Source organism: Sphaerodactylus townsendi, linkage group LG01 (genome assembly GCF_021028975.2).
Source record: "Sphaerodactylus townsendi isolate TG3544 linkage group LG01, MPM_Stown_v2.3, whole genome shotgun sequence".
Lineage (NCBI taxonomy): Eukaryota > Metazoa > Chordata > Lepidosauria > Squamata > Sphaerodactylidae > Sphaerodactylus > Sphaerodactylus townsendi.
The window spans coordinates 53,032,142-53,055,863 of NC_059425.1; the positions used below are offsets into that span (position 1 = coordinate 53,032,142).

Below are 23,722 nucleotides of genomic sequence, written 5' to 3' on the forward strand. Positions count from 1 at the left end.
TACTTCTCTTGCCTAACAACCACTGAAATGATTCCATCAGAGCATGGCATAGTTTTATGCAGCCCCAATTCAATCCAAAGGAGAAGTTCCCAGAGGGGTGGGCGGCACCGAGTTTATTGAACATAAAACTTTGTAGCGTACAACCTAAGATCGTGAATGATTGGAGCAGTCTGGAAGTACCAAGGTGAAGAAAAGGGGGGAAGTACCAAGGCTGAAGAAAAGGGAGGAAATTCGAGAATCAATGACAATGTATATGAAAATTTAAATAAAGTTAACTATGGTCCTCTAAAAGTGATTCTTTGCCTCCATTTCTCCTCCATTTACTAAGGTCTCACCTACCTCTATTTCCCTTTCAGGGTTCAAATCATGATCCCACAAAATGATTTTTCTGTCTTTTCCACCTCCAGTCAGCAGCATGCCATTCCTCATTTGACACAGTGTGAACACGCTACCGTCATGAGCTTTGATTTGCCTGCTTATTTGATATACACCTGTGGTCAAGAAAAGAAATATTGCTGAATTATTATAATCATTTTGCCAGCCTGCACAGATGGAAGGAGCAAGAATTATTTATTGCCATGCAACTGATTTTATACTTTTGTGTGCTTCTTCCAGTTAGTTGGACAAACAATGGCAAGGTTGTTGTCCTGACTTGCTGAAGTCATCTCAATAACTTTCTGATATATTTGGGGCACTTGCAACATATCCTCTGTGCTTAAGTTCTAAAGCGGGGTTGAAAGGTTCAAGTCTTCCTGAAGAAACACTCATAGCCCAATCCAAAGCCCGAGACAGCCAGGGAAGGTACCACTGCTGTGTCACCCTGCTGCCTCCAGATGGCTTACCCGTGGTGTCAGGAGGCAGGAAAAATGAAGGGGAGGGAAAAAAACCCTGCTGCCAGAAAGCCCTCCATAAAGCTTAATAGAGTTGAGGGTGACATAACTCTGAAGTCCCAGGCCACACTGCAAAGTCCTGGCTAAGTCCTGGCTGCAAAGCTCTGATGGAAGCCACCTAACATCGATCCCACACATTGGCTCCACACTCAGGAACACTCCAGTCTGTCCCCTGTAACAGCATTCAGCAGTGGCCCTGACTTCTGGGTTCATAAGCACATAAGAACATAAGAACAAGCCTGCTGGATCAGACCAGAGTCCATCTAGTCCAGCACTCTGCTACTCGCAGTGGCCCACCAGGTGCCTTTGGGAGCTCACAAGCAGGATGTGAAAGCAATGGCCTTCTGCTGCTGCTGCTGCTCCTGAGCACCTGGTCTGCTAAGGCATTTGTAGTCTCAGATCAAGGAGGATCAAGATTGGTTGCCATACATCGACTTCTCCTCCATAAATCTGTCCAAGCCCTTTTTAAAGCTATCCAGGTTAGTGGCCATCACCACCTCCTGTGGCAGCATATTCCAAACACCAATCACAAGTTGCGTGAAGAAGTGTTTCCTTTTAGTAGTCCTAATTCTTCCGCCCAGCATTTTCAATGGATGCCCCCTGGTTCTAGTATTGTGAGAAAGAGAGAAAAATTTCTCTGTCAACATTTTCTACCCCATGCATAATTTTATAGACTTCAATCATATCCCCCCTCAGATGTCTCCTCTCCAAACTAAAGAGCCCTAAACGCTGCAGCCTCTCCTCATAAGGAAGGTGCTCCTGTCCCTCAATCATCCTCGTTGCCCTTCTCTGCACTTCTCTGTTGCCACAAAGCTGTGGGGCAGCTGGCGGGGGTGCCCCTTGGACTGGCAGAAAGGGCAAACATGTTGGTGCAACCCTGTGCCAGCTCCACTAGTTGATTCCCCCCCATAGGTTTGCATTCTCAGTTGTACATTGGAATCCTTTGCCACCTGGTCAGAAAGGAGTGGGCTGGCTTTTATAACCTAATGATGTCAAATGTTTTCTGCACTCTCTCAGACTTTGCTGCACTTTCCCAGTAGGAATGTGGCTCTGAGATTATACTCTGCAGGTAAATTTGGGCAAATAATGACTTAAACCAACTCCCAATTATCTTTTACAGGTTCTGTGTTTGAATCGCTTACAGTATCAGAATGCAGGAGATCCTATAAAGCTCTGAGAAGAGTTGGCCTTGCCTTAAAAATAGTTGATAGAAAAGCCCTGAACATCAGCCAACGTGAAAAACCCATTCTTCAGTTTGTAACCTGATGAGATGGTGTAAAATCCATGAACAGATCTTACTGGATGTTGTCTCTTTGGTATTTCATTAAAGGTTCCTTGTGAACCTGCTTGACTACTATAGTCCTCTTTGGAAGCCCTGCTGAGATTAGATGAGCAACAACCCAGGAGATGGCCTTCATGGTCATAGCATCAAAGCCCTGGAACTCTCTCCCCAGAGAGATTTGTCTACCCCCTTCTGACAATTGTTTGGCATTCCCTCAACAGTTCCTCCCTTCCTACCTAATGCTTTTATGTTTTCTATGTATTTTAACTCTGTGTTTAAAACCTTTGTTGCAATTATATATGTTTTGGAAAGGGGTTGATTTTTGATGGTTTTCATGTCGGTTTTAAATTGTTAGCCACCTTGTTTGCCCTTGTAAGGGAAGAAACATAGGATATAAATTCTGTAAAAAAAATAATAATTCATTTTGTAAGTAAGTAAGTAAGTAAGTAAGTAAGTAAGTAAGTAAGTAAGTAAGTAAGTAAGTAAGTAAATAAATAAATAAATAAATAAATAACTGGGACAGTGCAGGTAAGGTAATAATAAGACAGGATGATGAACAGAATTTTAATCACCTTGGGACACATGTGGTTAAGTTTACATTGTGCTCTTAGCTAAAATAACTTGTATAAAAATGAAATATCATTGGTATATGACACCAATTAAATTAGCAAAGATGTACTAAAATATCTCTAACAAATACTTACATACCTGTGGGACCGAGTCTCCCCATATTGCCCCTCCAGGGCCCTCCGTTCTTCGGAGGAGTACCTTGCTGGAGGTTCCCGACCCCAGAACTATCTGACTGGCCACTACGAGGACCAGGGCATTTACTGCCTTGGTCCCTGTTTGGTGGAACAGGCTGCCAAAGAAGGCTAGGGCCCTGTAGGATCTACAGGGTTTTCGCAGGGCCTGTAAGACAGACTTGTTCCACCAAGCATTTCCACCTGGCCAGCTGGCAAAATAAATAAAATCACCTCGGCTTCCCATGGGTATGGAGGGGAGGGGGGGTGGGTTGTGTTGCCATCTGTTTCGATTGTGTTGCCATCTGTTTTATCTCTGGAATGTTTTACTGGTTTTAAATATATGGGATTTTATGTTGTTTTATGATGTTGTCCGTCGCCCCAAGCCCTTCAGGGGAGGGTGGCTTATAAATATAAAGAAATAAACAATAAATAAATAAATGCTGAAAATGTGAACATCAAGATGGGTCATTTTACCATTTATGGTGGACTTGTGAAAAAGCTAAGGAGTACTGGATGTCAACAATTCAAAAGATCTTAAAAAGGAATAGACAATTGAAACTAGAAGCTTTCTTGTTTGGACTTATGGACGGATATCTAGGGGAAAAAATGGACCTTTGCTTTTATATATGACATTAGAAAAGTTTCAACTACTTGGGAATCCGTTTCCAATATAATCTGAATTGGACTGAGCAGTACAAGCATATCTCCCTCTCCACCAATCAGTGCGCGGCAGCAATTAGGCGGTTCTTCTACTCTCAAGGGGGACAATGTGTCCCAGCAGCTGTGAGAGCCTTTGATGGCAGACTGATTCCAAAAGCCTTGTATGGCGCCCCAATCTGGCTAAATCATAAATTAAAGCCTCTTGAGTCTATACAATCTAGCTTTTCTCGCAAACTACTTGGAATTTCAAACAGCGTGTCATATCTCTCTTTATGTTTGGAACTAGGTCTAAATCTTCTTGAAACTTGTATATGGCTCTCCTCGCTTCGATACTGGCTGCGCCTCCACTTTTGATCAGAACAGGACAGCCTAACTAAGTGAATGCTTTCAGATCCCTACCTCTCTACTTGGAGTCTCCTGATTAAGACTAAAATTAATTCGTTAGGCTTCACTTTAGATTTCTTCTTAAACATGGACGAAGCGCAAATAGTCAAACTTCTGTCGCTAAGGCTACTAGATGCTGAGAACCAACTGCTTTCTACTCAGTACATGAAGGGCATTCTACCTGAGGGTTCCTGCCTTTCCCCCTTCAGTAAAGGGCTACCGAGGTATTTCTACAATATATCTTCGCCGTACCTCCGCCGTACCTTAATACTAGCCCGACTGAATGTCCTACCCTCAGCAGTCCTGAGCGGCAGATTTCTCCAGATCCCATACCAACAAAGAACGTGTCCCTGCTCACAAAAAGCCATCGAAACAATCGAGCACATCCTCCTAGATTGCGAACTATATGCTTCATTTAGAAGACAATATATATATCCATATATTGAGAACTATGCCTACTCATCAGACAAGGTCAAATTTTTCTATCTGCTTTGTGATCAATATCCTCAGAGATCCCTAGACGTTGTCAAATTCTTGATGCTGGCACAACAGATTCGCCGCAGATTTTAGTTTGTTTGTTTATTTGTTTATTTATTTATTATTTTAACTTCTGATAATGTCTGAACCTACTTATTTTAACTTGATTCTCCTCAACCTCTCTGTTGTATTTTAAACTCATGCCACTAAAAGGTTGATGATGATATATGACATTAGCTGCAATAGAAGAATGGTGGGTGAAGGTTTTGGAGTTGGCAGAGATGGCCACACTCACTTTGTTACTTAAAGAAAGGAACTTGATTAAATTTTTGGACAATAGAATGAAGTAGAATGATGATTAGTGGTCTTAAAGAATAGTGGATTGTTAACATAAGAACTAATAGAGAAAAGTATGTTAATTATTAGTAGTGATTATTAAGCTGGAATTTAAGTATATGGTTAAAGAGGAAGTGGTGTTAATTTTTTACTGTTAACACTTCATGTAAACGAAATTGGGAGCCCTTATACTAAATGTTTTTTTTTAATTAATGAACCTAATTTTTCTTTGTTTTTGTAGGTGTTCTAAATACTAATAAAATTTGATCATGGAGCATTTAAATCAATTGTCACAGTAAGCAAAGTCAGCAACAGATTTTTTTTAAAAAAACCTTACAATTTGCTTGTTGAGAAGATTCTCTAATATTTAAGTGTCTTATTTTTCAATCTGAGCACAGAGAATATAACAATGGAAAGGTTTGCTTATTCCTCACATAAATATTGCAAGGTAAACTGAGAAACAACCATTAGTTTGAAATCTGGATTCCAACTACAATACTTTTAAGACAGGTGATCAGAGGTAACAGTTTAAAAGAATAAGAAAACCCCACCAACACTGCTACCCCCCAGTTCCATGTGGGACAGGTGCAGTGTTCAGCTCTGCGCCTGCTGCCTCCCAGCTCCTAAAAGTGAAAAATTCGGCATGATTCGGGCCACTTCAAACCCACCACCAACAACACTGCAACCTCCTAGCATGTAAAGCCTGCAGAGTTGATGGTGCCAGGTCCGAAATGGCCTGAATTATGCAGAATTTTCCACTTTTTTGAGGCCTTTAATCTGTTGCCTTTTTGGGTGTTTTAAGAATTCTTTACTGTTTGGCTTTAGGTGAATACCCTAACGTACTTAGAAGGCAGTTTCTATTACCTCCTTCTTTAACATGGTATGCCACACTCAAGACCTCTAATTGTTTCAAATTTATCTGTTCTTTCATCTTCTGGCAACAACTACAGACTGCATTTAAAACTACAAACCTTCAATTAAAAGCAATTTAGGTATAAACTGGATTACAGTGGTAAAATCTTGTCACATAGCAATATGTCCAAACATTTAATTAGAACACTTTGCAGAATAATGTTACATCAGTTAGCTGCTACTGCAAAGAGTTTAGTTAATCTTCAAGATTAATATTCCAAGGGTAGATGCTATTAGGTGCAAACTGTCATCTGTTACATGATGCAAAAATATAAAGCAAATGTATGCATAGGTTCAAAGTGCCCTATCAAAGCCAAAAAAAAAGTACAAAGTGCCAACTTTACTTAACAGTCTATCCCCAGGGAGCCACTTACTGTATTTCTAAGTCTACATCACCCCCTTCCTGACACAAACCCATGATCTATTCAACAACACACTCAAACTATAACAAATTTAACGCAACAAAATCCCGCATCTTTTAAAAATAATTAAAGCAGTCCACTTTTCATTATGAAATAACGCTGGTTCATTATGAAATCACAGCAAAAGCTACTTGCTTCAAACAGGCTAAGTTATTAAATGTTTGATAAATTTTATAATTACATTTTAAGTTTTTTCTTTTCTTTAGAACAAAAATTAAGCATACATTATGCAGTTAAACTGTCTTCTTCTGACACTGTTTTTGCTGGCGTGAACACTGTGGCCCCAATATTTTAATTTCCTGCCAAAGAAAATAATTATCCTTGGATTTAAGGGCTACCTTAGGGCTCAGCAGTGCCAGACCTGCATATGTCTGGTTGCAAATAGTAATTTTTCTTTAATTTTTTAGATTGAAACAAAATCCTTGTACTATTAAAGTAAGCTGAATTAAAAAGCCAGAAAAGTAAAACAAAAGCACAATTTAATGCCAGAAAAACACTTTGCCAAATGAAGAGCTGATATTTTTCTTTATATGGCTCTTTTGTTCATTGTGCAGTAAATGCTATATTCGACAATAGGATGTACATTGCTATTGTACACGCCATAGGAATATTCTGTCCTCATGGACTAAAACAGGTCAGATAATAAAATACACCTCCTTCGTACACAAAATCAGAAGCCCTATTTACAATCCTACAACAAATGTACAATTCCTGGCCATGGAATGTTTCACAGGATTTCTCATGAATTAATACAATAGCACAAATGGGCATACTGATGTGAATAGAGTCTCATGAATTGAAATGAATGTGACAGAGAACATAATTGTTCCATTTAAGGACTTAAACTAATTTAGCAGTTTTATACAGGAGACTGCACCCTTGTAAGTTCCTCTGTAAAAAATGATATCTTGTATGGCTTGTTACAGACGTGGCGGTGGTGTGTGTGTTTGGAGGATTATTAGGAAACACATTGGCTTTGTTGATTATTTCTGCCTTTTAATTAAAAATGAGCACAAACACTAAACAAAAAACTCTAACGTTCTCTACTTTTTTGTAGGAACAGAGAGCAACCAATGGAAGACAAATTGTTCTATCATGCTCAATCATTCATACGATATTTATGCCGCTGTCTATTAATTTTCTGGTACAACTATTTTACCACATCTTTGCATTAAAATTTATACCTTTTCACTATGCTCCATCATTTTGGGAATCCAGCCTAAAATCTTTTGCAGTGCTGTCCCATGCAGTTACTCCCGTCTATGCCCACTGAAATGAATTTGCTTAATTGGAGTAACTATCTTTAGGATTGCACTGTTAATCTCAATATAACAATACTTGCAATAAATATCACAAGAGGGCAAGAAATTCAGATGACACAAACAAGGGGGGCAAAAGTTCTCACTGAAATGTACTGGTTTTGATAAGCTAATTAAGGAAAAGGACCTCTCACAGGAGCACCTTAAACAAATAAAACGAAGACAACACAATGTTTTTATATAAAAACTGGCTTTGCTCACCACCACAAAATCTGTAACTGAACTTTTACTTTTACCTTTGGATCCTTTCCCAGGTGTGGTTTCTACAGTAGTTCTGCTCCATATTAGCAATATCCCACCCGAGTCACCAGTGAGAACTTCTCCGTTTCCCAAAAACGCTAAGCACTGAACAAATTTGGGTTTTTCATATTTCTGAAAAGGAACACCACAATGTATTTGAAGTAGCAGCTCATGTGCAAGCAGACATGTACAAGTGAAAACACAGAAAGCCAGCCCGATTCAAAGCCCTTCATTTTCAAAACTTTTCCGTGCATAAACTGCTACCTCTTTTACAGGAAAGCAAGTCTCTGTCTTCATTTTATACAGAAATGAAAACACTAGTTTTTTAGGGACAAATTGGAGTAAAGAATTGTTAGGAGTGGAGAGAAAGCTGCTTAGTCCATTCTCAGCTGGGCATTTTTGCCATTCAAAATCACTTCTCCTGCACTGCTTTCCTCCTTCAGGGTTCCCCGCAAATGTTTACTCACCACAAACACCCATCAAGAAAGAACACTGCTGTAGAAGCAACAGTTGGGTGTACATGCACAGCATTTGGAATTAAAAAGGGACTAGAAAGAAAGGCATAGTCAACACACTTCCCACATCACTTCTCCACTGAAGACTACTTTCTCTCAAAGTGTATTTTCTTTAAAAAATCAGCTGTTAGAGCCTTGTTATATATGTTTAGATTCAAATTTGTGGTAAGACCTAATGTTGATGGAGGATGCCTTTCCAAGGCAATGCTGCCAAAGAATATTAGCTGCTTGGGGAAGAGGAAGCAGCTAATGGTTGCATCTGTGGGAAACAACTGCTAAACCGGATGGCCTCTGCAACCTAATCCAGAGCTCCAAGAAGATGGGAACAGCACCACTACTGTGCTGCCCCCCTCCACCAGGCATTCAGGTGGCACGGGAAGGCAGCAAAAACAGAAAAAACTCTAGCTGTCAGAGAACCCCCCATAGCATTAAATGGACTTACGTCAAACCTAAGTCTAACTCCTTTGGCAGTGGCATATCCAGTTTAAACAGCTGGTAGAAGCTGACTAAGGTTGGCTCCACCACTGGGAATGCCCCCACCATGCCCCCAGCCATGCCCGAGTATTGTCCTGCAGCAGTAGGGCTGAGAAATGGCAGTTGCTTCTGGGTGTGGGTGGAGCTGTGTGGCTCCTGGCCATCCATGTATCTGTCCCTTCCATCCGCGCATTTGCCAATTGTGCTGGCAAGGTGGGCACCCATATTGCCGCAAGTCTGCACTGGCTCAAAAGGTGAGTTTCTTCCATCCCCCCCAATCTGGATTGGGATGTCTATCTGATCCAGCACATCTTTTCACGGTACTCAGTCATTTCTGAAAAATTCCCATTCTCTTCAATGTGAGAAATTTAACTAAATTTTGAATTTTAAGTTTCTTACTCCAAATATTCCTTGCTTTCTTGCTAAAGAATTGCCATTCCAAGTCCAGAAAAAGATATGAGATTTTCCTGATGTTATAATTGTGTCTTTCTCTGTTGGATGAAATGCTACTGCAAGCACAACTTCATTTGTAGTCTGAGGAAACAGAAAAGGAAAAAATATTCATATGAATATTCCTCTTTTTGTAGATAAACATAGAACATGCTATACATGCACAAATATATAAAAATAAAATGAACACTAATAAATATATTTCTTAATGAGAATGCATTTTGATCAAATTATTGTCCATTCAGCCATCCTTTTGCATGGGTGTGCTTGTTACTGCACAGAAGTTGAGGCATTACCATGATTCAGAGTAACTACATTAATTAAAATGCTGCAAAGTTTATTTTCATATATTGTCGAAGGTTTTCAAGCCGGATTCAATTGGTTGTTGTGGGTTTTCCGGGCTGTGTGGCCATGGTCTGGTAGATCTTGTTCCTAATGTTTCACCTACATCTGTGGCTGGCATCTTCAGAGGTGTATCACAGAGAGAAGTATCACAGTACACCCCTGGACACAGTGTATAACAAACTTCTCTCTGTGATACACCTCTGAAGATGCCAGCCACAGACGCAGGTGAAATGTTAGGAACAACATCTACCAGACCACAGCCACACAGCTCGGAAAACCCACAACAAGTTTATTTTCATTCTTCAAGTTGACAAGGTATTGACTAATTGGTGTAGTTTTTATGTAGCAGAAAAACACAGTCTGAAATAAACTGGTTCCAAGATTTAGCATGTGGTGGGCAGTATTTCATTACCATTTCACTGGTGCAGTTAGGGGAATACACATGTAAGAAACTATTTGAGACAGCTGTAGCCAGTACAGTGCTGATGGTGACTGCCTATGGTCTAGGGACCCAGGTTCAAGTTCCCTGCTGACATGCAAGTCATTGGGTGATGCTGGACCACTATAAAGGGTTGTGGTTACGAAAAAAGGAGGAAAAGAAGAATTGTGTAAAATGCTCTGAGCTGCTTAAAAGACAGACAGGTGAGACAAAAATGTGACATAAGACACTGGAACGTGAGGGTGTACAGCATCACTCAAAGTTGGGTCTTATGTTCAATGCTGAAGTCTATTTGTAATGCAATTCATGCAGGGACTGCCTATGACTTGCCAGAAGCTTCCACTGGTACACAATGGGCTACAGCATACATTGTGGTGCTCATATAACATACACCTTTATTAACTTCTAGATAGTTTCTAGGAACAACAATTTAAGGTGCTGTTTAGGATTTTACCAGTTAAAACCAGCACAATTTAAGGAAAAATGGTAAAACTGGTAAAATCCTAAACAGTTTAGGACTGGGATACCTGAAGGACAGCTTGATCATGCCTCAAGAAATCTTTGCTCTAGTTTTCCTGTATGTGAAGTGGAGACGATGTTCACTTTGGGAGTGGACCCTTTCAGTTGTGGCATCACACTTATGGAATAGCCTTCTCCATCAAATTTGCCTGGCACAATATTATTATAATTCTAGTGCCAGCTGAAAGACTGGCTCTGATTTAGTGCACTGCTTTTATGCTGAACTGAACAAAAATGTATTGCTGCAGTGATGAAATGCTGATGTGGGTGAGTGCCAAAACATTATTATGTTCTAGCAGCTGGTCAACTTTTATTGCTTTATATGGAAAATGCTGCATTTTATTGCTGCAATTTCAACTAATGTTGCTACTGTTTTAATGATATTGTAATCTAATATCATTGTTGCTGTTTCTATTCAAGATTTTCTGAAACGTTTACTGCATGTTTCTGAAACGTTTATCTTTAAAATTGTTAGTCACTTCAATGGATATTTTAATGAAAGGAAGGGTAAAAATCTCTGAAATACATTATTGTTACTCGAACCCAGCTTTTCTTGTTTTTACAATGCATGCTCAAACATTCGAAACCCCCCTCCCCTTTCTCTGGCTTTGGGAAGGAGCAGGTGAAGTGAGCAACATGGCAAGCACGTTGTACTATGCAAAGTAAAAAAAATTGACCAATACTGGGCAGAGCACTATGTCCCAGCCACATTTAAAGGTGTGCAAGAAACCACAGCATGAGACACTCACCCCGTCCCTGATATACCAAATAACATTTGACTGGTCTTTGGGGCTGTCACAGGGTGAGAGCATCCTGCCAGGCAGGCACATCCCCCCCTCCCACCCCCAGGACCCATTGGGAACGTGAGCCGGGAGCTGCAGGACTGGGATGGCTGGGCTGCGGCTCAGCTAGTGAGCAGCACTTGGCAAGAGTGAGCTGGAACGGGATGAGCACTTATGCTTTCCCGCATGGGCTCGCTTGCCTGCCTCCTGGAAGAGCTGTCAGAGGGCAGAAAACTTGCTTGGGGAATGTTTAGGAAAGGACGGGCTGCAACTCAGCAGAAATGAAACAGACATGATGAAAGGCGGGAAGATTGGGGAGCAGAGTGGGAGTTTTGTTCCTGAGGCATTCGCACGGAAACGATTAAATGCGGGATTTTGGGACCGCCTTACCCCATATGTCCCTGCACAATCTCTGCGTTCCGCAGAGGCCAATCTGTTGGTGGTCCCCGGCCCCTTGATGATGCGGTTGGCCTCCACTTGGACCAGGGGTTTTATAGCCCTGGCCCCTGCCTGGTGGAACACTCTTCCTCCATCTGTCCCTGTAAGACTGTAAAACTGAGTTGTTCAACCGGGCCCTGTAAGACTGAGTTGTTCCACTGGATTTTTGGAGGGATCGGCGCTGATTGGTGCGTCCCTCTTTCTGTTCTCCTTCCCCTCTGGGGGGAACAGTTCTGTTCATCTGTAACAGCTCTGGGGTTTTTATTTTACTGAGGGTTTTAATGTTGGACGGCAATAATTTTGTATGGAACGCTATTTTCCAAATGGGGTTTTAGTAATTTATGGTTCATGGAGCCTATACATTTATTTATTAATAATTTGTATTTTGTTATGTGCTGCATCTGTTTGTTGTTGTATTATATTGTTCACTGCCCAGAGCCCTTCGGGGAAGGGGCGGTATATAAAGCCAATAATAAATAAATAAAATGTACATGAATTCAGAACACTTAAGATGGGTTTATTTTTCCCATTTTATCCCACCAATCCTACAAAGGGCTCGAGGTTTGCTGCGAACCAAGATGAATGCCAATATTTACCTTTATTTCAGCTACTTTTAATTTCTTCTGCCAATCCCAAACAGTCAGCATGTGCTCATTTGAATCGTCTATAACACACAAATGCATACCTGAATCCTTCAAAAAGAGAAGCAACAAAGTAATTTTATACCATCTTTACAAGTTAAGTAAAGTATATCAGACAATAAAAAGTGAGAGACATACTTAAAGGTGTATCAATCTTGTTCTGTTCTTTGGATAGCATCCTAACCCAGGACACAGACCATACCCCACTGGTTCAACATTTGAAACTATGTTGTGTCCATACTTAAAAGTTAAAGGACTAGGGATGAGAGCAAATTAGGTTCATTTGCTTTCCCTCCTCTGATAATAATGGCACCTCTAAGTGCACATCTGCACAAGAATTTTCTACGCTAGAAGAGGAAGCATGAAATTATCCAGATAGGAGCAAGAAAATATGGTTTATGGAAACTTTGTAACAGCTCTGTTCATCTGTCCTTCAGAACAACAGCACTGTCAGGTCCTTTCCTCAGATCTCCTACAGAAGTAGCCTGGATGATTAGATAGTATGGAAAGGAGGAACAATATGATGAACCACATGAGCTTGTTGATCTTCAGTCCTCATAAGCTGCTAGTACACCCTTACCTTCTCCCATTCACAGTAAACCGTGTGTGTGTGTGTGTGTGTGTGTGTGTGTGTGTGTGTGTGTGTGTGTGTGTGTGTGTGTGTGTGCATGACTATCAAATGCCATTTAAAATACAATACTGGAAATACATACTACTATTGGAAACCTCCTTTATATGAAGCCTGCTGGGTGACTTGTGCCAGTCACAGTTCTCTCAGAACTCACTCAGCCCATGTCGAGGCAGGCAGTGGCAAACCATCTCTGAATGTCTCATCTGGAAAATCCTAAGGGGTCGTCATAAATCAGCTATGACTTGATGGCACTTTCCATCACCACCATTCTATTATGTAACGGAAAGAGGTAGAGCTAAAATTAAGAGTGCTTTTCTAAATTGTCAATAACGTTGAAGTTATTTTCTCAAATTGAAGAAAGCGTGCCCAACTTTAAGAAACCTTTATGATGGGATGGTAAAGTGGAAAAATTAAGGCTTGGACAAACGGCATGTATCACAGTGCTAGCCAGAAGAGAGTTCAAAACACCTACAAAAAATTGTTTTAGTCTTTGGATCACCTAAAAGAAATGTAGTTCCTGTCAGTTTCTAGGGTAAACAATATTCCCAGTGTTAAAAATGCTGGAATGTCTGATATCCAAAGGAAATTATTTTATCTTTTGACTGAATTTTTGTCCACTATTATCACACACTTGAGTACATTCAAGCCTAAAGTGTGTGTTCTACCTGCTAGACAAAAAAGGGTTATTCAAACTAGTTTAGCATGAAAAATTGGATGTGTATGTGTGTGCTTGATATTTTACTCAACCACATACGAAGCTGACAAATTTAAGCAGAAAACTATTTAACTAACACCACAGTGAACTTATAAAAACAAATGTTTATACTGCACAAATTAGTGGCTGTAGCTTATGGCCAATGCCAATGCACTGAGACAAGACAGTTGCTATATAAATACATGGATAAGGCTAGCTAATTCTGAAATGGGCAGAAATACTGGTCAAGGGTTTTTATTGTTTCCTGTTCTAGGAGTGTACTCAAGTCCAACATTAATCTTTTGTTTCAGAACTTCCCAAGATTTGTCTTCTTGAACTTCCCTTAAAAAAAAAACAAATCTTTCAACACGTGTTGAAATTAAAATACAATTCATTTCTATTCTAGGCACCTAGCACAGACTTCATGGTGCTCTTATGTGAGTAACTTTGCTATTGTCCTATTCGTTTGATATACTACAAAGATGCCAACAGAGAATTAAGTTCTAAAAGAGTAGACCTACTTATTGCTATACTTTGCTTATAGAATAGTTGGAGAAGCTGTTTACAGGATTTGTCAGTCCAAGAATCCTGGATCCCTACCTCCAAAAAGCAAAGGGGAACACTCAGTGACATTATAGAATGAAGAATTGGTTGTAAACATGCCCTTTTCCTCCACAGTGGAAAGCATCTCTTGCTTGTACAAGGACCAGTGTGTTTTGAAAGGACTGTCATAAATAAGCTGTTGTGTTGAAGCACTGCATTATGCCAAATTTTGAGCCAGGATACCGCCTGCATGTAGCCACCAAAGACAGACAGGGCAGAGTTCTGTTCAATCAAAGCTGGCCTGGGTTTGCTGCAACCAACTTAAGCCAGCAAACTCAGTGGCGTAGCCCATTGAGCAGTATAAGCCACTTGCAGGGGAAACGGGCAATGTCACTTTTTGCTTGCTGGCCACAGCATAGCAAGCCACTTAGAAGGCAGCTCAACTGTGCTATCCCCAGCCATGCCACAAGTACTCTCCCCCTCCTCTGAGGATTGCATTGCCCATTGTGTTTGTTTCAGCCTTCAAGTTCATGTTTTGTTGCTAGAGAAATTGTTGCTTACCGCCTTTGAGAAATCCAGACACCCAACTCCACGCTCGAAAGTCCCAAGGCCAATAACTTGTAGAGTCATCAGGCTCACTGAATCCCAAACTCTTACATGGGGATGCAAAAGCTAAGTAAAAGCAATTTGTTATAAAAAGTTAATAAAAACCAAGAAATGCCACATGCAGAATTCAATCTAGGCAAAGTAGATTACAACTTTTGTTGATTTGCAAAACTTCTACTTTACTTCTGTAACATACAATATTGACAGAACAGAAGTAAGAACAACAAAGGCAATCTAATACATGAGCCCCCCTTTCTAGCCCCAGCCAGCTCAATGATCCCTCCCTTCTGCCCTGTGTTTTAATGGTTTTTGTGTTTTCTGTATGCCTTCCTTTTAATTGGTTTCATGATCTGTTTTTATAATGTGTTGTTAGTGCCTTGCCAGCTCAGTGAAATATTTTTTAAAATGTTGTCTAGTAGGTAATGGCTGAAGCCAAAGGGCATCACACCCTTGAAAGAAGAGGAGCAAGGACAGAAGACTATGCTTGATTACATAGGGAACAATTCACATGGAACAACAAACTAAAGACTACCATTACAACTGCAAGCTTTCCACATCCTCGGACCTGTGCCCTTCCTCCAATGTATGTGGCCAGAATAAACCTTTTTTTCATCCAAAGCAAACACTATATGGTTTGTTGTTCTCTTTCTGCCTGGCTTCAATTGATCTGCACTGCTGTTTGCCAAAGTCGCTAGGGACCCTTCCTCACATGCAGAATAATGCACTTTCAATTCACTTTGCAGCTGTGCCTAGGTCTTGCTTAAATTGGGGAATAAGGCCACATTTCTTTTTCTCCAAAGCATAAACGCACATGGGTGGCCACAGTCCTGCTCAGAGTGACTTTTTTGGTTGCGGGGGGGGGGGGGGGCTGCTTAAAATAAACTTTCAAGACCCATGGCCCTCAACATATGTCTGTGGGAAATATGAAACATATGCCTCAACATAATGAGCTTTACATGAACTCATCTCTTTGAATTATGCACAGGGAAAGGGAAATTTGTCAATTCTTCCTGATTTTTAGACATTACACCATTGATTCAACTTACCCTTCCATCTTTATCCACTCCTGCCAGCTGTCCAGTAGCAATCCTAATTTTGTCGGGATGAACAGCAAGGCTACAGAAATATCACCAAAACATTGATTTACTCACTAGGAACCATGCATGTAATAATAGCTTGCTAGTAGAAATACTCTTCACCAAAACTGCCCATTTCAAAATGGGGAAAGGAGGACCATAGATAATGATACATTTCTAATGGGATTTTAAAATACTAATTCTCTTGTATGTAGAGTTGTATCTGGCATATCCAGAATAATTTTTATGATTAAGAAGAGAATTTGCATGGCTCTACATAGCAAACAGCCACATCAATTACCTAACAATTTACATATCCTTTAAAAAAAACCAACCCACAGCTATATAGGGAGTATCAGTCTCTTAAATAACTCTCAGTGAACAACTGTGTATGAAAAATATTGGAGAATCATTATCATTAAGCCTCTTCAATAATAAGAAAGAAAACTGTTTGGGTAAATAACCACGTCTAACTTCTGGTGACATAAGTGAAACATAGATGAACAAGCAAGTTTCTATGTACAAAGATAATATGCATTAGTCAGTAAAATGCCATCACAGACATTTCATGTATTTGAAAGCACCAAAGTTACTTTGTATACATTAAACTATAGCTGTATTCCTTCCTTCCTTCCTTCCTTCCTTCCTTCCTTCCTTCCTTCCTTCCATCCATCCATCCATCCATCCATCCATCCATCCATCCATCCATTTATCCATCCATCCATCCATCGGCATATTAAAAGATTATCAGAAGAGTGTAAACATGTGAATATCATTAAAAGAAAAAGTAAGTATATCATTAAATGAATATCATTAAAAGAAAAAGTGAAAAAATACAAAAAAATACAAATACAAAGTTTAAGAATTTAATTTTTTTTTAGATATATGGCTACTGCTGAGGTAATTTGTGAATTACAGTCACTTAATAAAAAGCAGATAACCTGGAAATTTGATTGAGTAGTCCACGCCATTAACAAAGGTTAAGTCAGGAATATGAGTAGATCATAGTAAAGGTTGCATTCCAAAAGTATATGAGATATAGTATCTGGAGATTTGCATCCTCAGTGGCATAGTCTTTGTTGTTTAGGTATATGAAGATATCTTCCAGAGGTGACAGCTGATGGAAAGCTATTAAAACGTGCTAGCATAAAAGCTCGGTGATGTTTAATAGATGAAAGAGTAGAAAAATATTTGACTCTGGCTCTATAGTTTGGCTGTATTCCAAGAAAGCGAGGAGAACATATAGATACCTTTGATGGAAAAAGGAAATTATGTTCATGAGCTCTCAGCCTTTCACAAATTTGTTTGAAGATGTATAGTTCATTGTTAATACTGATGTTGTCCAGGTTGATCCCTAAGGTTCTGATTTTATCCAATGAAACTGGAATTGATGTTTAAAAAAATTAAATTAAGCTCACCAGAAGAAATTCTAAAATGTAGCTTGAGCCAGTATTTTTTAGGGGCAATCCAGGCTTCAGTTTCAATTAGTGACAGTCCGGCTTCGAGACACTATGTTCGATATGTGCCGCTGTTTGGAATTCCTAGTATCCTTCTCAGGAAGTGTGACTGAATTTGCTCGATGTCTGGGTGGAAATCTCCAATCCATATGGGAATCCCATAGAGAACTTTTGGCAATAACTTTGCTTGAAAGATTTTTAGAGCAGCTGTTAACAGACTGGTCTCCCTTTTCACAGTGAAATTGAATTATACCAGATAATATGTGTTCAGCTGATGAGATCAGACAGGTTCTGTGTTGTGACCATTTGAGGTTATATTAGAAGTTAACCCCTAGATATTTAAAAATTTGACCTGATCTATTACAATGTTGTTAATTTTCCTGGTAAGATGGTGCCACTGTTTTGAAAAGACGATTATTTTTCATTTCCCATAATTAAGTTTTAGTTTATTTTGTTCGCAGTAATAAAAAAAAGCTTTCCGGTATCTTTTAAGACCAATGGGAGATTGAGATAAAATGGCAGTGTCGTCTGAATACAACAGAAGAGGAACAGGATGCTTCCCTAGTTTGGAAGGATGTCCATCAACTTTGCTAAGATGGTCTTGGACGTAATTTATATAGAGATTAAACAGGTGAGGGGCCAGTACACAACCCTGCTTGACCTTCTGGTAATTGAGATTTTACTGGATAGGAGACCAGTTTAATCCAGTTTCCCCTTACAAGTACTAGCACTGTATAGATTGTGAATGAGCATAAGTAAACGTGATTCCATCTGAAGGTGTGTTAACGTTGACCAAAGAATGTTTCTGGAAATTGTGTCAGATTCATTACTCAGGTCCAGAAAGGCAAAGTACAGTTTTCTTTGTCCAATGGTTTGATATTTATTTGCCAAAAGAGAAAGGGTTAGACAGTGGTCAATGGTGGATTTTCCATTTCTAAAACCACCTTGCTCAGGATCGATAATATTGTTATCGGACATCCAAGATTTTAGTTTTTTTCCAAGATATTTAGTATAGATCTTCCCAATTGTGGATAAAAGGCTAAATGGGTCTGAAGTTGCCCTGGTTATTTATGAATTGGTGAATTTGTATGACTATTGACGATAACCAATTTTCTGGGATTATGCCGTATTGATCAATAAAGGAAAGAAGTTTGTATAGTGTAGAAGTCCACCAGTCTACATGCTCGAATAATTTACAAAATTTCCTTGTTAAGTTTCAAGTCTATGCAAGTTTCAAGTCTATGCACGTAAATATAACAAAAATATAATCCTCTTAAAATTGTAAGTAAATGTTTCTTCTTACTATTGAAGAAATTTGCTTGTTATATTTCAAGTTTATGTAATAGTTAAGTAAACATAACAAAAATATAATCCTCTTAAAATCATAAGTAAAGGTTTCTTCTTAATATTGAAGAAATTTGCTTATGTTTCAAGTCTATGTAATATTTAAGTAAATATAACAAAAATATAATCCTCTTAAAATTGTAAGTAAAGGTTTCTTCTTAATATTGAAGAAATTATGTATGCACTCCGAGATATTGCAATCCACATAAGTCTTTACATGTCTAATCTGTGTTCGCCTATAGTGCTATTCAGACTTTGACTAAAAGTACTGGAACAGACTGACGTCTACTGCTTAGTAGATTTTTTAAAGCAGGGCACTAATGGCGCAGATCCTTCATGTGGTTTTGGAAGGAGATGTACATGAAACAGTATACAGAGACATGCTAGGAAGAAGGACATGTACATATGTGATGGCACAGTCCTGCCAGTGTCAGCAAAGTAACTAATCTAAAGTAACAAACAGCTTGAACTTCTCCTAAGATAATAGCAAATGGGGTGAGAAATCTTTCAAGATGGTGATTTTTAATACCCACATGAAACAACTCTTCTTTTTACACCTCATGTTATTCTAATCCAGACTAACAATTGTCTTCATGAATATGTACTGGATGTTACTGTAATTTATTGATTGATTGATTGATTGGTTTTGTATACCGCCCTATCCCCGAAGGGCTCTGGGCGGTGTACAACAAAATTAAATCATAATACAGCTAACAACAAACCAAAGCTAAACAAATAAATTCCAATACAAATATATTACTAAATCCCTTTTAAAAACAGCGATTAGTACAAAATTTTAAAAATCAAAGTCAAAGACGCCCAGCACGACCCAAATTTAAAACCCTCCCCAGACAGGAAGACTGCTGACCCTGTCAATAAAGAGATGTAAAGCAGACGCGAGAACAGGAGGGGGCACCACTCAGCGGCTGGTGGAACAGCTCAGTCTTACAGGCCCAGTGGAATTCATCAAGGTCCTGCAGGGCCCGGACAGCTGGAGGGAGAGTGTTCCACCAGGCCGGCATGGAGGCCAGCCGCATCATTGAGGGGCCGGGGACCACCAGCAGATTGGCCTCTGCTGAGCGCAGAGGCTGAGTAGGGACATATGGGGTAATACGGTCCCCGTTATTTGAGAGCATTCAGTAGAAAATCAAATCTCAAAAAAATTACATGCAAACAGGTATTACAGAAATAAAGACTAACCACTTAACACAGTCTGTATGTCCCAAGTAGTGCCGTTGAGTCAGCTCTTCATAGTTGAATAGCACTACAACAGATGCTATGAAGTAGATTATTTCTCCAGTAGGCAGGAGGTAAACATTGGCTCGACAGTCCCTTCCACGATAACCGTATCTTTTTTTAAGCAAAAGGTCAAGGATTTTAAAGTTAATTTTGCAAAGTTTACACTGTAAAGATGAAAGCCTCTCCCTTATGTTGCCTCTGACTCCAAGCACTGTGCACTAGATTTCCGAACTCTAAAGGCTATTTTATTTTCCTTCTCCTTTCAGTTAAGCATTGAATGTACAAAAGTAAAAGAAACAAATGTACTGTGAGGTGTGCATCCATGACTATAAGCAAGCATCATCTGGAGGCTACACCAAAGGATGAAGTATAAAAGAAGTGTCAGTTTGTAAACTCGAAATATGAAGTTTTCATTAGGTAATAATAGAAGGCACAGCACTACCTTAACCTATTTTGCAGCCACTGAATTGCATCAGACAGCAGGCCTTCCCATTGCGGCATTCCTGAGAGGAAGTGTATCAGTTCCATTTGGCCTTTTAAAAGAAGTGTGTGAAAATTCCAAAAGCTCCTTGCAAGGCGGCAAGATATTGCTAAGCAGATCCAGAATACTGGAAATATCTTTAAGCTTCTGAAGAAGAAAAGTAACTTTGCAGCTAGGCCTGGACTTCAAAATTCCTGCCCAACAGGAACAAGAACAATAGAAATTAAGGTGTCTCAGGGCAGCCCTAACCATGGTTAGAAGATGGGGACAACTTTGTGTCCTGGCACATTTTTTTCCTGCTCCCCTTGAACAGGTCAAGCCAGCCACCCCCATTAATTTATTTATCTACACAAGCACTGGAAGTCTCACTGGCTGCAGTAAGGCCAAAATGACCATTTTCAGCCATGATGAGAACTGGGTTTGTTGCCTCTGAAAATGAAAGGAAGAGGGAAGGTTGTGTGAACAAGAAGATAGCAGCAGGTCACAGGGGGCTCTGGCTTTCCTAGCCATGACAAGATTTGCATAGGCCTCCTTTACTATTGTTTCCACTGTGGAAGAATAATCTGGAGTCAAATTCCAACTGAAAAATTACTTTCCTCTTCTAGATTCTTGTTAGGCACTTAGGAAATGTTATGACTGCACCAATTAGACTGGCAAAAGGAACAGGGACTTTTGTTCGAGCAATATTGAAGGAAGATTCAAATTCCCTATGGTATCAAAAAAACAGTATAACAAACAGATCCTAACAAGATGCACCACTGGCACCCAGTTCTCGCAAAGCCTTATATGGAACCTTTCAATCTCTTTGCCCTTCCCCCCTCACAACAAACACCCTGTGAGGTAGGTGGGGCTGAGAGAGCTCTGAGAAGCTGTGACTAGCCCAAAGTCACCCAACTCCCACGTACAGGCTAATCTGAATTCCCCAGATAAGCCTCCACAGCTTAGGTGGCAGAGCTGGGAATCAAACCCGGTTCCTCCAGATTAGATACACGAGCTCTTAACCTCCTACGCCACTGCTTGTGTATGGTTCACTCCACTCAAATCTCATCATAAGAACATAAGAACATAAGAACAAGCCAGCTGGATCAGACCAAAGTCCACCTAGTCCAGCTCTCTGCTACTCGCAGTGGCCCACCAGGTGCCTTTGGGAGCTCACATCCTCACAACATTCCAGTAAAATGGGTTGCAGCAGGCGTCCCCAACCTTTCTGAACCTGCAGGCACTTGGCAAGGTGAGCACGGAAACAAAATGACTGTCAGAAATGGCTGCCACTGGAGATGGAGTTGGCCACAAAATGATAGCCATAGTTTCACTTCAGTAAAATATTGTAGATCTTTGTGCTCTGGTGACAGCTGCTGTGAAAGCAACATTTTACAAAATCTGACCAGCCAATCAAATTTCCAATAGCCTATTAGAAGCCTTGTTGGGCAAAAGCTCTACCTGGCTCCACTTACTTGGCAGGTGCCAGAAAAGCTGCTGGGGCCCTGAGTAAGAGTGGAAGACAGTGATAGCTCATGATATTCAGTGTGCTTCATGGCAAAGTGGGGATTTAAACCTGGGTTTCCCTGGTCTTAGTTTGACATGTCAAACCACTATATCACACTCTTCTCCATATTGAGAGGCTATTTCCTTGCATGGGATGGGAAAGAACAGGACATTTCCTCTCATATTATTCACGAATTAAAGGAATTGTAACTGTTGTAACAATTTGGAGAATTTATGCCCCAGAAACAAAATACTAGAGAAACTGTGCCAAACCCTGCAGCTTGGCAAAGTAGCAATTATTATGTACAGCAAAAGGAAAATATGAATTGTAACTGCATGAAAATCTATAGCCTATCATTTAGTGAATAAAAATATTTTCCTAGATTCAGAGCTGTATTTTTTCTTTGTAATTATTAAATTAAGTAAACTTCACAGTCATAAGAGAAAACAAGAAACCAGAAGGAAGAAAAAAGTGTACAAGTATTTTTGCTGAGTTTTGAGGTAAGGATACACCCACTCCAGTTTTAATTTCTCAGGAGGCAGCTCTGTCTTAATTTCATAATATTTGTCTACGTCTGATGGAAGAAACATTGTGATTGGTCGTCCTCGCATGAACATCTTGATGTACTCTCCCTCTGTCAAAACAAAAATGTGCCATAGAGTGAGTTTGTTTGGCAAACAGATATATAAATGGGCTTTGCCTGTTGAGAATAAACTTTTGTTTTAAACTAAGGCGGCGGCAGATTTGACTTTTAAAAATGAAAGTACACAATCCAAACAAGTAATGAATGGTTATCTATCTGGCATGGAACTAATTGAGTTGGACACCTCTGTAGCCAGTCAGATATCATTCTTCCACCCATGTAAGCGTAAAAAACACAATCTGAATAGATTCTATGGGGTACACCCAGTTTATTGAATCATATCAAAAAGCCTATTAATGCAATCCCCCCCCCCCCCTTTACTGGTTTCATCCCACTCTTTAGACTACAGCATGAAAGGAAATGCATGTGTGGCTAGGTTCTGAAATTTCATCAACAGTAGACCAATAACAATTAAGAAAAATCTGCTTGAGTCGCTTTGAGATTAAGTATGAGAAAATATAAAGATGAGGAGTGAATTATGCTGAGTTTTCCAGGTCAATGGAAAAACAGATTTTGGTCACAAGGCAGCTTTTTACATCAACATTTCAGCACTGATATCTCATCACAAGAAAAATCTTCTCCACACTGAATACTGTGATCTGCATATCCCACTTAGATCTCCATAATGGTCCATAATCCACAACTATAGGCAGGAGACCAGTGAGGGCTGAGCATCTTGCAAATGTATATTTGAAAAGCTGCATCTCATTCTCTAGACAAAGAGATGAATAAACATGGTCTGAAAGAAAAGAATGAATGAATCCATGCATGCCCATGATGTTTCAAAATGTATCTTTATCTGAAGCCCCCAATTAAGTGCAACAGTAATTTCACAGAAAACTCCCAGCATGTTCCACTCATGTTTATAATGGAAATTTGACAGTTAAGAGCTGCCCGGTTATGTATGCCTTTTTGCTGTGGTTCATAAAGTTCATAATGGAAATACCCTCACAAGCAGGAAGGAAGGAACGCTAGTTTACTAAGTATGAACACTAATGGTATACACTGCTCTTCTTGAAATAATGTTTTTAAACCACAGTTATCCTCAATCAGATACCATTTCAATTACTCACTTAAAATGATCAAAGCACAGATACAACATATGAAGATCTTATGCTGTATCCCATATTCCATGGCTTACGGAGTATTGCGTTTCCATCCTGCTTAACGTCTTCATGCTGCTTAATATCTATATGAAGCTAAGGAGAGCTAGTGAGGAGTGAAGTGCCATCAATATACTATGAAATTCAGCTC

General features: G+C 39.7%; 1 protein-coding gene across 5 annotated transcripts in view; it reads right to left on the reverse strand.

The window, feature by feature from the left end:
* EML4 (EMAP like 4) overlaps positions 1-23,722 on the reverse strand; it is a 192,452-nt gene that overhangs the window by 25,229 nt on the left and 143,501 nt on the right. For all 5 annotated transcript variants that reach the window (XM_048502038.1, XM_048503677.1, XM_048502835.1 and 2 more), the window contains 8 exons: positions 22,336-22,459; positions 19,820-19,969; positions 15,789-15,858; positions 14,698-14,808; positions 12,224-12,319; positions 9,054-9,188; positions 7,662-7,797; positions 340-491 (listed from right to left, as the gene is read on the reverse strand). In XM_048502038.1, coding sequence (XP_048357995.1) covers positions 340-491; positions 7,662-7,797; positions 9,054-9,188; positions 12,224-12,319; positions 14,698-14,808; positions 15,789-15,858; positions 19,820-19,969; positions 22,336-22,459 — 974 coding nt within the window. The remainder of the gene's footprint in view (positions 1-339; positions 492-7,661; positions 7,798-9,053; positions 9,189-12,223; positions 12,320-14,697; positions 14,809-15,788; positions 15,859-19,819; positions 19,970-22,335; positions 22,460-23,722) is intronic.